Here is a 19,186-nt window from a genome sequence, read left to right on the forward strand (position 1 = left end):
TCTTCATTGATGACATGTCATTTAACTAGGTAGAATGTCTAAAATGATGCTGTACTCTTCTCTCTTTTCACTTCCAATCTTGGTTCCCCACTCCCCATTCTAGCAATACAAGACCAAGTCCAGCTACAAGGTTTTCGCTGCAATCCCTACAAACACATTGCTTTTGGAACAGAAGGTTAGTGTTGGTTCAAAAGCAGAGTGAATTTTATGTTTCTAATATGGGTTTTGTTATGTTTTCCAAAATTTTGTTTTGGAAGATTTATGTTTAAAATTCTGCCTTTACTAAAATAAAACAATGATTAAGTTGATTTGATGAAAGCATCTTGATTAATGTAATTGGAGACATGATTATCACTGGAGATCAGATCTAAGTTTAGAGATGTCTAGCCCACTGTAGGAAGCTTGATTCTCACTTGGATAGACACTATTCTTTTGGAATTTTAACCATTTGCTATATTCAAGAACTTTCACCCCTATTCATATTGATCAGGAGTTCAGTTGCAGTGGGGTTATGTGGGCAGTTGCCATCTTGGTCACTGACTGGTCAAGATTTGATGGTTAACAATGGATCCACCACTATCCCATATGGACACTCAGATCCTATGGTTGACCATCCAACTTAGGCCCACAGATCCTACCATGAGTTAAAATGGTGTCCATTCTTGCCTACCACTGTTCTTACTCCATGAGCAGGAGGGAGGATTGAGATCATGTCTAATGACTCAGCTGCTTTCATGTGTCTCTAGAGCATTTTCATTATAGGAATCATTAATTATAATATTACAGATGTTACTTCAGGAGGTACATCAAGTGAAAGTTTCTTGTCTAATAAGCACATTACACATGCTCAAATGAAAGCTAAATGAAGGATGCATATCAACATCAAAGTTAACAAGTTTGTGAAATGATACATTACACATATCATTTTTTATGATGATTTATCTAGGCTACCTTTTAGTGCATTAAGTCCACCTTTCCCTGTGTCCTTATTATGTTTCAAATATTTTTACTATCATTTGTCAAAAGGTTAATATTTTCCAATCAGGTGATGTTTCAATCACTTTTTTATGATTCTACATTCCTGTTCTTTTGGCATGATCTGGAGAACAAAACCTTTCTATGAGCTCTTGTCTAAGAAGTTGGAATTGTTGGTGCTAAGTAGCATCTAGGTGAATCTTAAATGAACAGCATTTCCTATATATCTCTGGTGATATCTCCAAATCATCACTGTTTATGTATCTAAATGCTTTGATCTAAATGTCATTGGGCTGCAGAGCTATTTCAGATGTTTCTCTAGATTCTGTCCTGAATTTCTACCTTTTTTTTTTTGGTACCGGGGATCAAACTTGGGACCTTGCGCTTGTGCAGCAGGCAGTGAAACCACTGAGCTAAATCCCCAGCCCGGAATTTCTACCTTTTGTATGTCAAAAGATGAGATGGGACTAAAACGTCAGGGGCATGTGAAAAGTGGGACTTTCCCAACATCCCCTTGTTTCCCTGTCTCTGACTGGTGTCCCTGGGACATAGTCACTGATGTCTGCCTTCTCAAGCACAGGGTAATCTTCCTCAGGAGAGGCAAAGAGGAGGTCAGAAGCCTGTGGTGTCTCAGTGTCACTCTCCGGGGAGTGGCTCTCCTGGAGCAGGACAGTGCTCCACTGTTAATTAATTCTCTGTTTAGAAAATTAGTCCATCCGTAAAGTCTCTGTGACATAGGCTGAGTGTCAAGATTTCTTCTAAAATTTCTGTTGATGGGTTGTCTTCTGGATTTAAGAGGTTATAATTCACCAGTCCTTATAAATGAAGAATCATTGGTTTAATTTCCAGTTTCATCACAAACTCACTTCATAAATGTGTATGATGATATTGATATATATATATATATATATATATATATTTTCAACCTATATGTCAGGTTTTCTGTTTATAATTTTAAATAAAATATTTTTTCAGGAAAATTATTTTTATTTTGATACAAGTAAGTGTAAATTTCATGACATCTAATTTAAAATAATGTCATGGTAAGGGGGAATGGAGTATTACATAAATGCTCATAGAAATAATTGTCTTTTGGTGAAGATATAGGTAACAAGATATAATGTGAATGATTTTTCTACTTCAGCTCCTTTGTATAATTTTGCATATTTCTTTTTACTAAGCTTTTCCTTGGTATGTGTTCCACAATCAGAAATTTTACTTTGTAAGAATTTTTAAATAACAGAAACCTAAAGATTTTATTTCTGTTTTTAATAACATTTATTAGTGATATTGTGCTGCTCCTTTCAGTGATGTTGTTTTAAAAATGAATCTGCCAATTTAGCCCTTTTATCCATCTGTTTCTGCAGTAGAATTTATTCTATGTCATTGAAATCAAAGGCATTTGTTTGTGAATGGAGTGGGAAAATTAAGACTATAATCTTCAGAAATTAGTCTATTTTGGGAGAATCAACATTTTGGAATATTTTCGATCTCAGAAGCTTTTCTGAGATTTCCTTGACATCATCCAGAACATAAGTACAGGGCAGGATGGTGCTGCCGTCTCATTATGATACTTGGTTAGGGTTTACGCAGCAAAATGCCTTGAAGATAGAACTCACATATATAATTCATGCCTTAAATATTTCAATAATTAATTCTCCAGCCAGATTATACCCATACTGCATATTTAACACCATGTTTTGTTCCATAGTATATCGCACAGTTAACAAGAAACTGGAATTACTTCTTTAAAAGTGTACTATTTTTAAAAGCAAGACTTTCTGCAAACTGAAATAGGAGTAGCGCTTGCAATGAGAGAGTAAGCTGTCATTAAATTACTGGATTGGCTTTGGCTTTAATCATCCATAAATGAATCATTATTTTCAAAAGAGTGCATTTTGTTGGCAGGGGACATGGGGCTTCTGGTCCTTCTGCTCTGTAATTCATTGTCTACATCAAACTTCAATTTATAGGTTATTCTGTATTCTATTATTTTTCCCCTGTAAGCATTTTTTGGAAGAAGCATTTTTAGCATAGGTCTTAACTAAGGCTTTATAAGATGGGATAAATGTAAGACATTGTATTTTAATGTGCTGATATCCATGTCTTTAGCTTCAGCTCTTGCCAGTAATCACCCTCTCTAATATAGCTGTCAGGATGAAATACAATGACTATAAAGGAATCAGATCAACTTATATCTGTTGTATGTTCTACAATCTACTGTTGTATGTTCAACAATATCCTGAGGTTTGTACACAAAATGTAGACATTACTGTTAGTCTCAATGCTGGCCCCATTGTCTTTCAAGGAAAAATTTCTCTCTCTTATTGATCAATTTTTCTTTTCATCAGAGTCTGACAGCAATAAGCAAAAAGTAAAATTAAACTGAGGATGCATATTAATAATGCAAGTAAATTGTTTGCTATTTTTATTGTATGATTATTTTAAGAAGAGGAAAGATGAAAGAAAGGATATTTACGCCAGGTCAAGCAGCATGTATTTTTATTGCCCTACAAGTCATTAACATTTTTCCATGAAAGAACTATTTTCCCTTAAAAGTAACTCCAATTTTCTATTCCTTTTCTTACAAGTATTCATTTACAAGGATAAAATCTACCTAGGGTTAGGTTTAATTTTTCCCAATAAATTTCATTTTCACTTGTCATTTCAATGTACATTTAATTTGTAAGCATATGTATCTTTGACAGAACAGTTCTAGAGCAGCACAATTTTATACATACCAAATAAATGTTATAAGATTAATTGCTTAAGTAAAAGTTAAAGGATACCCCCCCATGGTAGGAAGGAAGATAAAGAATAGCTATTTTGAAGACCATAGTAAAAACTGTGGTATAAAAATAGAAAGCAAAGATTTGATTTATCTTGTCAGTTTTCAAATTAATTATTCTAAGTTGTTTAATTTTTTAAAGCATGAGTTGCTAAACTCCAATCTGAGTAAACATATGTCTTTGGGTGAGAATATTTTAAGAACTCTGCATGTCTCAAAAATTTATAAAACATGCACATGATCTATTCTATCACTTAGTTTAAATTAAGTGATCACTTAATTTAGATTAGTACAGTAGGCAAACAAACATGTTCCCATATTTTGATAATGAAAACATGTCCAGAACTCAAATCTATACAAGCTGGTCACCCTAAGTACCATGTGCATATCTATTTTAAGCCTGTTATCATGTCACATTTAATTATGCATACTGATTGATTCTTTTCCCTACCAGGAACATTTCAGGAAATACAGTAGTTTCAATTCAAATGTTCATTGAGTGAATTAATTTAGTTTGGGGCTGGGTGGGTCTTTAAATTTCCAATTTCATTAATCAGAACTTTAAAGCAAGCTTTTACTCAGGATTGTGAAAATAAAATGGCCTAATATATGACCCTTGAAAAAAGAAATAACAAAGATTATTTTGGGTAGAATAAGTATCATCAGTTCTACTTCTGCTGAAAAGCTATCACAGGCCTCTGCTGGAGAGAAAATCAGTTGATTTTACATTTGGTGTCTATGGCAATTAGGCCACATGTGTCAGGCACCAAGCTGCACACCTCATCGTCTTCACAACTTGTGATGCGTGAAGAAACAAAGAAAATTCTCCAGAGCAGGCTGGCTGGTGTGCTGCTGGCCTGGCCCTCCACTGAGGACTGGACGTGTCCTCTCTGGTGCCTGCTCACTTTTCTCTGGGGACCGCAGAGGGCTAAAGTAAAATGCTGAGTCCTGGGAAGTGAGCATGCTGGATCCTTCTCTACAACACTGTTTTGAATTCCTTGCTAAAGTGTGTTTAAATCCTCACTATGTTAGAGTAACGAAACTACTTTCTTGTTATGAGGAACAATAAAGGGAACTGGAGATAGCTTTGCTCTGAGAAGGCTTGGATGAGCCAGAATTATAAACCAGAGGTACTGAAAGAGATGAGGTGCTGGCTTTGAATAAGGAGCACCCCTTTGACACCCTTAATTAAATGAAGACAATGTATGGGTTCCTCTGCCATAAAACCTTGGTGAAATAAATTTGAACCACTTATAACAGTTGAGAAAATGAACAAACAAAATTCCCTTCTGTGTCAGAGGAACAGGCATTTAATCATCCAAAGCTCTTGGAACTAAAAAACATCAGGTTCCTAACTTCTTGAAAGTTTTAAGTCAATCATATGAAAATATCATATAAAAATAATCTACTGAAAAATTCCTAGATCTTTACAGAAACTGTACATTTATAAATCTGCAAGTCCCTTTGACTTGCTTTCCTGACTTAAGAGCTGAATTCTATTTGGACTTGAATCCCCAAATAGATAATCTGAGAGTAAGATTTGTTTTTCTGAGAGTATGTCCAATCCTACAAATGGTTTTATATTCCTGATGCAAGTGTTCTACAGTCCTCAGGGAATTTATTATACAAAATGGCTGGTCAGATTAAAAAGTATAGGGGCATTTAGGCTTGGCATGAATCATTTTTGGGGGGTTCATTTGATAATTACTAAAATATGGTAACTCATGCATGAAATGTTTGAAATTGAATTTAATAGCTAAGCTAGGCATAACAAAGAGCTTACAAGTTCTTTTAGATCAATCTCCCTTTGGAGGCAGCTTACTGTCTAACTCCACTTAGGGTAGGACTAATTCATTCCATCTTCAGATTTTTAGAACTTAATCCCATCCCCTAAGGGAGTAACTTAGATTGATTCAATACATTTGATTGAAATGTACAGTCCCATCGGAGGTGCTCCTGTTAGGTGAGAAACACCTATTGCAGTTTATTGGCATATTTTCCAATAAGGATGAAAATATGACTTTCAATGCTTTTTCATGGTGATCAGCACTTAATTATAATCAGTGCAGAATTCAGAAACCACTTTCTGTGCAAAATCAGATTCAGTAAGTCCCTTTCTACACTCTAGGTCTCAGAATGTTGGCTGTTCTGTGTGAAATATAAACACCTCTAATTAAGGATATTTCTGATAACTTATATTGATTAAGAATTTTTAAAACTAAGATTAAAAATATCTCATGCTTCAATTGGTATAGTACACCTTGATGGAAAATAAGTCTCTGATAAAAATATTTTATTGAATAATATTTTGAGAGACTTGTATCCACAATGAATAAATCTAAAGAAACCTCAACAAAATCCTGCTAGCTACTGTGTCACAAAAAGCAACCCATGATCAGACTTCTTGCAGATGGTGATTTAAGATATTTTATTTAAATTAAAAACACTTTTTTGACAATAGAAAAAGAAGCTATTTTTTATTGCTGTTAGAGAAGTGAATCAAGATGATACATTTGACAGTAACTCCTACTCAACTAAAAACCAGGTCTAGGAAATTTCAAGGCTCTTTAACTCAATATAAGCCACTTCCCCCCACATGGAATTTTAAGAAAGACTGAATATTTGCCCCATTTTAAAGTTTCAAGATTATTACTCAACACAAGTTATTTTCTTTATATTTTTAAGGGAACCAAATAATTTTGACATTCTTTGAGTGAAGTTTGGTCTTTCAAATAACCTAATCAGAGCTGCTTTTGCCTCTAATATTTCCCACAGGCAACTAAAATATCAACCTTATTTGGTTTTTGGCTGAAAAAAAAATCATCTCATTGCATTAACACTGGTCACATAGCAAAATCTTTGGTAAAAAATTTAATTGTAATATGGCAAAATGAAATATTTATTAGTTAAAATATTCAGAGTTTAAACAACTTCTTTTTTTTGTTGTTGTTAAGAGTAGGAAAGGCTTAATGATAGAAAGCTCCTAAGAGACAAGAGGGATCCTTTAAGTGGGTTGCTGCAGAGGCTTTTTCTCCAAGAATATTTTATACAGTAAAATTGCAACATAGGTATAAACTACTTCTTGAGAGTATTTCACTGGGGAGTACTAAAATCAAATTATTTCTATGATGCATTTATTCACTGAACTCCATTTATTCCTATCTTGTAGATTTCTACTGAGTCCCCTCAAATTCTCTTCCCTGGGGCTACTCAGATAAATGCCATATTGCCCTGACTAAAAGGACAAATGATCCAGGAAGCCAGAGATACAGTTTAAAAAAATAATTATGACACAGTACACAAAAGGTGTGTGGCAGGTGATATGTTGCCCCAGTCAAGTAGTAACCCGTTTTTCCTCTGAGGACAAACATTACAAAGGGGTCTGATTTGGACCTTCTAGAGAAACAGGAATCCTGTAAATGAACTGAGATCTAGGAAGAGTGGGTAACGTGGTATAAATGAGCACCACCCGTTCAAAGAACTTAAGTGGTTCTTGGTGTTAAATAGTAGGCTGAGGTGAGAAGGGGGTGGAAGGCATTGCTGGAAAGGTGAGGAATAGCCAGGAAAAACTTTTCTCCTACAGAGTTGGTTCTTAAGTCCTGGTCTTTAATTTCTGACTTGTTTCTTCTCCATAATTGCCACTATGGGAAAGATGTATGTCCTGTAATTCCTGAAATCAGGGACCAATATTATGTGCTATCTTAACATCTGAGGAAGTTAGAAGAGCCTCCAATGTTGGTCTGCCGTTTCCTCTTCTCATTCCACTTCTGCAGATGAGGTCCACCAGCTGGACAGCCCTCCTCCTCAGACTGACTAAGTGCACTTCCTGCTTGTGTTATAGAAGCAGCTTCCAGTTCTCTTTGGAATTATTCACAGACGCTTATCACACCCTTTGGTGGGAACCTGGGGACACCTCATCCTTTTGGTAATACAGTGCCTGCCTGCATGGCCTCTACTGGTTCACTGTGCCTTAGTGCAACACTTGTGAGGCCCTCAGTGTCCTCCTCCCTGGACAGTTGAATATGTCACCGTATACCCTCCATATAAACCAGTGAGGATAGGGGTCATGTGTTCAACCAACCCCATAACACTAAGGGATGAATTTCACCCTCACCTACAGGGTAACAGGAAGTGATTAAAATATCATGTGAGGGAAAAATCAAACCTTCTATACCCCAGGCAAGAGTAATTTTTATGAAATTTTCTGTTCCCATCAACCACTTCTTGTGATTAACTATAATTTTAGAGGATGAGAATGAGAGAAGAAAGCATGAAAATCTTTTGAGGTAAGAAATTGTTTCTATTAAGTTATCAAAACCCATCTTTTAAATTTTGTTATAGAAAAGTGAATTTTGAAAGCAAGACTTTTCAGACAATATTTTCCTTTATGAGCTATTAAAATAAGAGAATGATGAAATCTAATCATTTCTATGTTGCTTTTCTGAGTTCTTGGCAGTATATCCCTTGCAAAGTGATCATTCTTGTGTGTGGACATGGTGTCTCTTGCCAGTGATTCAAGACCTGTGATATTCCTGGATCTGGTACAAATGGATTCTGATAACCAGTGAATTGCACGGTTGGAGTGACACCTAGTCAGGATACAGCTAATCAGAATGACACTGAAAAAATATAAAATAGGAAGTACATCTAAATTAAATATTCTAAATATTGTATATGATATTACAATAGAGAACTGAGTCTTGTTTGCCTCTCTACAAATCTATTGCAACACATATATTCACAGGATTATTTTTTCTCTTGAAAGTACAACTGTCTACAGGGACCAGGCACTCAACTACCTAGTGGCTGCAGACCAAGGCTAATCACATTTTGAGTAACTTCTTTTGCAATTGCCTGTGAAACTTGTGACACCTATTTTTGAATGATATTAATAATGATGGATTTGAGAGTGGCTTGGAACTGGAAAGCTTGAAAAATCTGTTGTTAAATATCTAGACTTGATGATCAAAAATGAAAAATACAGAATGTCAAGAAATTCCATCTTTGTGAGTCATTTCCAGCTGAATACTGGCAGTTTTCTTTGTAGTTCAACCTAATATGAATCTTAGAACATAAGAAAGTAAGGGAAACACCAAAGGGTCAGGCTGAATTCAGAATGTTTGTCTAGATGGTAAAGTATTGGTTGTTCTGAAAGTATTGAACTCACTAGCCATAGGTATTGGCATTTACTACCAGCTAGGCCAGTGGAGAGGCAGACTTGAGACTGAGCCAGATAGAGAACTGAAGTTGTATTACTGTCAACAAGCCAGGACTTTTGAAGGGTTGTACACTCAAGTACAAGGTGGGTGAGAAAAATCATTTCCAATGGGAAATGCAAAGCACATTTTCTTATATCAACTTGGGTTCAAGGTAGAAAGAAAATAACTGTGAACTACAAGCTTACTCTGATGAGTTTGAAAACAATTCACAACATCTCTCTGGTAAGAAATTAAAATTAATTACATTAAATAGTTTCTGTTATTCTTTTTCTGCAAGTGAAGGAGTAGCTTATGTAAGAGCAGCTTGTTTTGCAGATAACAATGATAAATTCTGAACAAAATATAATTAAGAACCGTGTGAAGGTATAGGAGTGTAACCAAGGGCAGTTAGAAACTGCAGTAGAGTCAGTGCTTGTAAGAAGAAAATGGAATTCGATTGACTTCTAGATTTTGTGTTTCCTTTTTCTGTAAGAGTAGCCCCTTGTTTGCCTGCTAAGACGCAGCTGAAACTTAGCAAGAAACCTACAAACAGACTGATGAGGAACTAGAAGAAAGAGTTACGATTACACAAGAGCTCGAATGTGAACCAGGAATGGAGGAGGAGTAGCTGAAGGGGAGCCCCACGTGCTGCTAAGAAACTCTGCCTGTCTCTGGGTGACTACTGAATAATACATGTGCCCATGAAGCTTAGTGAGGGGTAAAATAAATAAATAGCTATTTCAGCTTCTGCCCACGACGTCACCAAGGAGACATAGACCTTGGAGCCAAATTAACTGCATGTTAAAATGAAATAAAAATAATATTCCTCATAGAATGATAATAGAATCTATAGTCTTTAAAACATATCACTCGATCTCTAATCTATAATTTCTAGGCATTCAAAGAAACAAAACAGTATCATCCATATTGAGTGGGACATATAATTCATAGAGATCAACATTAAGGTTTTTCAAATGTTTTTAATCATCTGGCAAGAATTTTAAAGCTGTTGTTATAAACACTCTCAAGATATAAAGAAGAACATGTTCATAATGAATTGAAATATAAAAATTCTTAGTACAGAACTAGAAATTTTAGCTTAAAATGAAATGAAAATTCTGCAACTGAAAATAAAATATCAAAAATAGAAAACTCCCTGGATTGGGTTTAAAAGAAATCTGGGGACAGAGAAGAGTCGGCAAAATTGAAGATAGGTTGATAAAAGTTATCTCATTTGAAAAATGAAATGATTGAATAATTGACCAGAGCTCCAATGACTGTGGAATCATATCCCATCTAATCAGGATCTCAGGAAAAGAGGACGAAATGAAAAAAAAATCTATATAATTGATAATATTAGCCAGATTTGGTGAGAGATATAAATGGCTATTTTGAAGAGGCTCACAAAGTCCCGGGAAGTTTTAATAGGGACACACCATGCACAAGCAACACAGGCCCGCTGCTAAAAATCAAATATAAAAAGTGTCTTGAGAACGGGGGTTGGGGGGGAGGGGTTGGAAACAGCCCAGAGACCAAGAGCAGTACAGGGAGCCCTAGCTTACTGGCAACATGAGCTGCAGTACCTCAGGGTGAGCCTCTAAAATGCCTGAAGTGAAAAAGAGAACTCCACAGTCCTTCAAGAAGAAAGACAAAATAAATGTTCAGCTAAGAGAAAACAAAGAGAATTCCTGTATAGCCTACTTAACAGTACAAAACATGTTAAAGGAAGTTTGCTAGGCTGTAGGGAAATAATGGCAACTAGAACCTCAGGAAGTATTTTAGGAAGGAATGCAGACCACGGAAAGTGGACAATGTGTGGGCATATATAAAACATTATTTTATTAAAAATTTTTAAAAATATACATAATCATTCAAAAACATTTTAGGGAAAAATTATAACATGATAATGTGTGTATAGCGTAGTTAAATTGCGCATGGTAATTGGAGGATGAACAAGAGGGTGAATTGAGCTGTGCAATTGTAAGATTCTTGCATATTATACGAAATATTCCAAAATTTTGGTTGCTCGAGTTAGTCTTTAGTAAGAGTGGAAAAGTTCCAAGGCTAATTTCTAAGAAAACATAGCCCATAGTAATGTAATGTAAGCAACACTAGCTACCTGCCATTTCCATGTCTTATCACAGTCATTGTTTACTTCCTTCCATTCCATCCTTTGGTGTGTTGGCTGTCCCACATGGCCACTCTCTAACAGCAACTCAGTCATATTATCTTCTTACATCCTGCACCCAGCTAGCTGAAGATGAGACCGGGCATGGTGAAATGTCACTCCCATTCTTAACTGCCTTCAACTAGAAATTATGCATCACTTCTGCTTGTATTCAGGAGCAATCAGTCACAGATTCACAGCTAAATTCCTGAGGTCAAGAAAATGTTGCCTAAGTGTATTCAAGAAAGTGACAAAATCTGAAAGAACATTTAGCATTACCTCTGCCACATGCCCAATTAGTGGATGAAAAATAAATAAGGAAAAAACTCATTTAATCAACTAAAATTCACAAATTCAAGAAAAGAAATACAAAAAGCAGGGTAGAAGTAGAACAAAAGCAATCTACAAAAGCAATTTCCTTTCCTTATTGTAATACCTCATATTAGAGATGTTAATTTCACAGAAGACGTGGGAGAAATATGGAAAATGACTTCATGTTAGAGAATAGCTCATCAAATGAGTCAAAGTTTTTTTTGTTTTGTTTTGTCTTAGAAATTCTGAGATACACAGGGCTCGCTTTGAAAAGACTTTTCGCCTCCACTGGTACTGACTAAGGTCTCATACAAGGACTATTTTGTTTGTCACTAGGCACTAGATGAACCAGCCCAGGCTGAAAGTGTGTCCCAGGACAGCTCCGTAGACCTGCCCCTGGAGGTAATGACTTCAATCACCTGCTTTTGGTTTGCAATCTGCAACTCAGTGCTAACCCACACCCTGGTTTCGACTCTTCCAGTTGTGTTTCCCTGCACAGCTCAGGCAGCAAACTGAAGAGCTCTGTGCTGCCATTGATAAGGTCTTGCAGGATTCCTTGTCTATGGTAATGCCTTAGACTAGAACACGCTACTCAAACATTTGCTTTGCTTCTCTTCATTTCCCTTTATTTAGTATGATGCCTCTCAGGCCTATCTTTTCTTTCTTCTTCCCCCTCACCCCAGCATTCTTCTGATTCTCCTTCAAGGTCTCCACAGCAGACATTGCTGGGTTCTGAAACAATCAAAGTATGTATATATTTAATACCATTTACTGAACCATAAGATTTTCTAAACTAACAATTTTCAAACTGCAAGCCAAGGTCTAACAGGAAATCCGGAAGTTAATTTAGCAGTTAATAATCAGTATATATATTAGCAACCAGCACCTAAAAAAATAGTAGAATATCAGATGCTATTCCAAGTAGCATACAGGAACTGGTAACATTTGTTACCATTTGTTTCCATGTACACAGTTAGGTATGCATATAAAGGGTTGCAAAGTAAAAGGTATTTCTCACTGTGAGTTGTGTTCAAAGCAGTTTGAAAGCCAGCCTACTAGACTGTGTTCTTGTATGTTGGAATCTGACAAGCTGCATGTAGAATTTGTGATTTATCTCACACCATAGCTTAAGGACTAATGTAACTTACCATTGTAATTTGTAATTCAGAATTGTCCAAGTGAGAAATGAAGTTGACTAAAGTAGCATTAGTCTGATAGCTTTATCATAAGTATTATTTCTGGATTTTTTAAACTGACTGAATTTATTTCATTCTTATTTAATTCAAATGGATATAACCTTTATATTTTAGATTATTAGAATACTGCTAAATTATTCATTGTAATTAAATATGTAAATGTTTCCTTCATATAATATAGCCATTTTCAGTTGTTTGGATAAAATTTTACATTTCTATTTTCTCAATTACTTAACTCTATCCAATTTCAAAGAGCATGTGGTTCTTCCTGTATTGAAAATAATTAATTGTTTTATTTTTCTTTTTGGGTCAGCCTTATTTTATTTTCTTTCTTGAAATTAATATAAGTACTTTTCCAGGTCCTTTCAAAAAATGGAACATTGTGTGTCTGAAGTAGGTTTTAAATGTACAGAATTGCTCATAACTAGAAGAGCAATAGTAATTTTCAATTGGAACATTACAGACAAATATTCATAAGTAGTAAAATAGAGACTCGGTAAGCAATTGTTAATATTAAAAAAATATTCTTTAGAAGAGAGGACTCACAAATAGATATAGTTTCTGTATTTGAAATCTGTTTTGTTGTATATGCTTTAAGTCTTTTAACAGGAAATTTAGATGTGTCAAAAATAAGTATATCAATTTTAAACTATATTTTTTCTGATTTGTTTATTGAACATGTAAAAACTCTGCATTATATTAAATAGAATTAGGTTGAAGAAGTAATATGTGAATAATTTATATCATTGTTTCGTTTAACAAATATTTAATGGTCATGTTCTTAACAAAAGCAGTATTTTAAGCTACAAAATTTTAGGCAATTTTTCATTGTATTATTTTTGGTTTTTTTGATTGACAATTTTTGTACATATTTATTAGGTACAATGTGTGCTTTGATACCATGTGCGTTAATGATCAACTCAAAATAATTAGTGTATCTATCACTTTGAACTTTTATTGTTTCTTTATAATGAGCACACTCAAATGCCTCTCTTCTTACTGTTTTGAGATATATAATGTAATATTATTAGTTATATTCACACTGCTGTGCCATCGGACAGTAGAAGCTGTTTTTCCTATCAAACAATTACACTGTATCCCTCCTTCACCTGGTCCCTTGCATTTCTCCTTAGTCTCTGGTAACCATCATTCTGCTTCCAACTGTTGTGATCAACAGTTTTAGGGTTCACTTATGACAGAGATTATCAATGCTTACCTTTCAGTGCTCAACTAATTTCACATAACAGAATGCTCTTCAGTCCCATACATATTGTCCCAAGTAACAGGATTTTACATTTTTTTTGGCTGAGTAGTGTATATTTACCATGTTTTCTTTCCTCATTCATATAATGATGAGCATGTGGGTTAATTCCATATCCTAGCTGTTATAAACAGGGATGCAATCAACATGAGTGTGCTGATGTGTTTCTGACATGCATATTTCATTAAGGTATTATTTCTGGATTCTTTAACTTACTGAATTTATTTCATTGTATCTTCTTGGTACCAGTACAGGTACTTCTTCAGATTCTTTTAAAAATAAGAACATGTATGTCTGAGGTAGGTTTTAAATATACAGAATTGCTCATAATTAGAAGAGCAATCTTAATTTTCAATTGGAACATTATAGGCAAATATCCAGAAGCCCAGTAACCAATTTTCAACATTAAGAAATTATATTTATGAAAGAGGACACACAAATTGCTACCATATATGAAAGAAACACTAAGGATTCAGTTACAACAATTAATCGTTTAGTAGTTCTCTAACAATCTAAAATATAAGCGTTCTGTTCTTTTGAGTTAAAGAGCAATGGGGTTGCTGGATCCTATAGTAGCACTCTTCTAACTTTTTTGAAGAAGCGCCATGGTATTTTGCATAATTTACAGTGTCATCAACAATGACCAAGATTCCTCCTTCATATCCTTGCTAGCACTCATTATTTATCTTCTTGGTAAAAGCTATTATGGTGTGAGGTGGTCTCTGTGGTTTTTACTTCCCTCAGGATGAGTTATACTAAGCATTTTCACATATCTGTTTACCACTTGCAGGTTTTTTTTTTTTTTTTTGAGAAATGTTTATTACAAACATTAGTCTATTTAAAAAACTGAGTTGTGTTTTTGCTGTTGAGTTGTTTCTTATACATTCAGGTTATTACCATTTTCAGATGTATGGTTTGCAAACAATTTATACCATTCTGTAGGATTTTTGTTCTGACTGTTCCCTTTTGCTTCAACAAATATTGATTAATAGATATATTTATAGTAAATACTTATTTACTATATATCTAGGGCTGTGAGGCACAAAAAGACAAGATAGGCATACCAACCCACAGGATATACTTTGGTTAGAGTAGATGAGACAGAATTCAAACAGAGGCTCAAACACTGAAGGGAATCAGCCATAGGGCTGATAGCTTTCAGAGCTGGGATTGTAGGCATGCACTACCACACCCAGATCTATTTGCCTATCAACTTTAAAGCTTATAAAATTCTTTAGCATTCTGAGGTTTTCACTTTCTTTTTTCACTTGTTTTTAATCAAGCTAAACATATACACAATTTATTAGTACATTTTGAATCTTGTCTGAATTTTTACGTTTATACTTTTTCTCGATCTCTTCACTTAACATTATATTCTCAAGTTGCATCCATTTACCTACAAATGCCTCAGGTTTTTCTTTATGGCAAGGCAGTACTCCATTATGTATAAATGCCACATTTTCTTTATTCATTCATCTGTTGATAGACATATACACCATTTTCAAGATGTTGCTATTATAAATTATGCTGCTATAAACATGGGGATGCATATATCTATATAATATGATGACTTTAACTCTTTTGGGAATATACCTAGAAAGGGAATAGCTTGGTCTAATGGAATTTGTAGTTTTAGTTTTTTTTTTTTAATTAAGTTCATTGGTACATTTTAGGTGTAAAATACAGTTACATTCATCATTGAGATCTTGTACCTTTACATGATGTATCTTGGTTCTTAATTTTTTCCCCTTCCCCTGCCCTCCCTTCACCCCCCTCCACCCTTCCTTATTTGCAAAGACTTGGTTTCCATTTTTTTCCTTTTCTCATATTTTTTCTTTACCCTTCTTTCCTTTCCCCTACCCCTCCCACTTCCCCTACTCCTTTAGACCTTTTCTTCCTATTACACAATATCAATTATACATTTTAAAAATTACAATATCAAGATTTAGAGGACATTACCACAGATTTTACAGAATTTAAAAGGATATAGAAAGCATGTTACAAATATATTTCTTGAAGTAAATTTGACAACTTCAATGAAGTACCTTGGAAGACAAATTAATGAAACTGATTCAAGAAGAAATATAAAATCTGAATAGCACCTATTAAAGAAAGTATATTCCTAGCTTGAAAACCTACCTATATGATAACAGCAGGCTCATATACATTTTAATTGATGAATTATATCAAACATTTAAAGCAGAAAAAAGAAGGAACACTTCTCCCCTCATTTTAGGAAATCAACATTGTGCTAATACTAAAAGTGGATAAAGATAATAGAAGAAAAAAGTATGAACATAGATAAAAATTTGTTTAACAAAACAAACTATTAGAAGTCAGATCTGGCAATATGTAGTAAGTGGTTTTATTATAGGGATGGCAGTGTTGGGTCAGCATTGGAAGGTCCACCCCTGTAAGTCATCATTTTAACAGAGGAAAGGAAGAAGCCATATGATCCTATCAGTAGTCGCAGAAGAAGTATTGGACTAAATTCTACAGCTGTTCATGGTAAAAGCTATCAGGAGACTAGAAGTAGAACAGAACCTTCTCAACAGATCAAAGACATGTACTCCATACTTCCAGCAAAAATGCCTTATATGAATGGAGAAGATATAATGCTCTCTCTAGAAGGTGGGGAACAAGGGCAGATATGCCTACTCTTCAACTGTCCATTAAACTTTGAAACATAGGCCGAAACCAAAATAGTCTGACAATAAAAATAAATAAATAGCATAGGATTGGCAAGGTAGAAGTAAAATCTTTACATGTAGATGAAATGACCATCTACAGAGAAAATACTGAGAAATCTCTAGGAGCCCCTAGAACTTGTATTTGAATTTAGCAAGATAAGAAAACACAAGGTATATATAAAAATTCAGGTTTATGTATACTTGCTATAAATGAAGATTTGGATATTGAAATTTAAGAGTTATGTAGGAGGGCTGGGGATTTAGCTCAGTGGTTCCGCCGCCTGCCTTGAAAGCACAAGGACCCAAGTTTGATCCCTGGTACAATAAAAAAAAAAAAAAGTTATGTAGGAGTACAAAGGACCTAGAAAAGTAAAAATAAAAAAACAGTGTTGGTGGGAGGAGATGAGGAAAGGGAAGAATGGAAAGGAAAAATTATGAGAAAAAAAAAAAAAAGGAATGAAGTATGTAAATAGGGAAAGGTGGAGGGGTGAAAGGTGCACAGGTAATGGGGAAAAAATAAGAACCAAGATACAAAATGTACAGGTACAAGCACCCAATGATAAGTGTAAATATATTGTATACCTAAAATGTACCAATAAAAGAAGTTAAGCAAAAAAATAAACAAAACAATGTTGGAAGATATTTATTACCTAATTTTAAGAATTCCTCTAAAGCTACAATAATCAAGGCAGTGTTGGCTTAAGGAAAGACATATAGATCAATGGAATAAAACAGAGAATCTAGAAATAGAACCACACATATATGGTCCACTGACTTTTTTTTTTTGTACTGGGAATCAAACTCGGGTTCTTGTGCTTGCAGGGCAGGCAGCAGAACCAGTGAGCTAAATCCCTGGCCCTGGTCAACTGACTTTTGAAAGATTATTTAACATTAACATTTTATAGATCATAAACTCAACTCAAGAGCAGAGGAAAAGATAATGTTTTCAACAAATGGTACTAGAACACCTGGTATCCTTATGTAAAAAATTAACCTCAACCCTTTATTTCCATACATAAAAATAACTTGAAAGGATCTATGAACCTAAATATGAAAGACTAAAACTATAAAACTTTAAGAAATTATAAGGGAAAATATTCACGAATTTAGGGTAGGCAAGAATTTCCTAGGATACAAAAACATGATGTATAAAAGAAAAACATTGATAAATGAGATTCCATCAAAATTTAGAACTTTAAATGACATCATTAAGAAAATGAAAAGTAGTCCTTAAACAGACCATAGTTATAATACATATAACCTAAGACCAGAATATATAAAGAACTCTTACAGCTCATTAATAGAAAACCCAATTAAAAAGTAAATACAAGAAGATGATAAATAGCCAGTACAGCACAAGGAAAGGTGAGCAGCACTAGAATCAGAAAAATACTAATCAGTACAATAGCAAGATTGTATTATACACTCATTAGGGAGATTAAGTTAAAAGTTTTGAAAGAACAAATGTCAGCTTAGGTGTGAACCAGTTAGAACTTTCTAATATTGCTAATGTGAATGTAAAATGATGAAACCATTTTGGAAAACAATATAGAGATTTCTTGTATTACTGTTAAGAACCAACAGTTCTGTTCTTAAATTTTTACTTAAGTGGAATGAAAACACATGTTTACAATAGATTTGTACATGCAAGTTGACTATTGCTTATCTGAAATTCTTGGGACCAGAAGTGTTTCAGATTTTGCTTTGAAATCCACTTGACTTACAAAGAGGACAGCTGCTCTTGCTTTTTTTTTCAGGATCCTATTGCATGGAGTATTGTTTTCCACCCTTTAACTTTCAGTCTATGAGTTTCTTTTTGAATTAAATGTGTTTCTTATATGCAGCATATTGTTGGATCTTGTTCTTGACCCATTCTGCCAGTCTATTTCTTTTGATTGGTGAATTGAGACAGTTAACATTGATGGCTATAACTGATACTTATTGACTTATCCTTATCATTGTCATGACTTTTTCTTTTTGTTGGATCCTCCCCTTTTGTGTTGAATTTCTTGTTGCACCCGATGGATTCATTCTGCTGGGCTTCCTGGGGCTGTGATCCTTGTTGTCTTTTCCTAGGATATAGTCTAAAATTTTTTGGAGTGCTGGTTTGGTATTTATGAAGTTCCTAAGGAGCTCTTTGTCATGAAAGTATATTATTTCCCCATCAATTTTAAAGATAGTTTTGCAGGGTATGTCAATCTGGATTGGAGGCTGTTTTCCTTTAGGGCTTGAAATATGTCACTCCAAGCTCTATTTGTCTTGAGGGTTTGCATTGAGAAGTCTGCTGGGATTCTGATAGGGTTTCCTTTGTATGTGATTTGTTTCTTTTCTCTAACTGCTTGTAGAATTTTGTTCTTCTGTTGGGTTTCTGGAATCTCTACTATTATATACCTATGTATAGATTTTTTTTGATCATGGCTAGTTGGAGTCCTATATGCCTTCCTTATCTGTGTGTCATGTTCTTTTCCCCTTCTTGGGAAGTTTTCCCCCATCACTTCTGTGAAATTTTTTTATGTCATCTGCACTCTCTCCTGTTTCTTCTTTGACTCCAATCAGTCTTATGTTATTCTTCTTTGCATCATTTAGCAGCTGCTGGATT

The 19,186-nt window shown here is 34.5% G+C and overlaps 1 protein-coding gene across 17 annotated transcripts in view; it reads left to right on the forward strand.

The window, feature by feature from the left end:
- Nucleotides 1-19,186, forward strand: part of Mlip (muscular LMNA interacting protein) — a 297,907-nt gene that overhangs the window by 180,569 nt on the left and 98,152 nt on the right. For 12 of the 17 annotated variants that reach the window (XM_087195995.1, XM_087195985.1, XM_087195993.1 and 9 more), the window contains 4 exons: nt 104-175; nt 11,777-11,842; nt 11,922-12,005; nt 12,124-12,186. In XM_087195995.1, coding sequence (XP_087052121.1) covers nt 104-175; nt 11,777-11,842; nt 11,922-12,005; nt 12,124-12,186 — 285 coding nt within the window. The remainder of the gene's footprint in view (nt 1-103; nt 176-11,776; nt 11,843-11,921; nt 12,006-12,123; nt 12,187-19,186) is intronic. The other 5 variants (XM_087195983.1, XM_087195982.1, XM_087195999.1 and 2 more) reach the window with 5 other exon arrangements.

The sequence above is a fragment of the Heterocephalus glaber genome, unplaced genomic scaffold, assembly GCF_053883595.1.
Source record: "Heterocephalus glaber isolate CG9 unplaced genomic scaffold, H.glaber_assembly_v1.0 deba00001610, whole genome shotgun sequence".
NCBI classification, from domain to species: Eukaryota; Metazoa; Chordata; class Mammalia; order Rodentia; family Bathyergidae; genus Heterocephalus; species Heterocephalus glaber.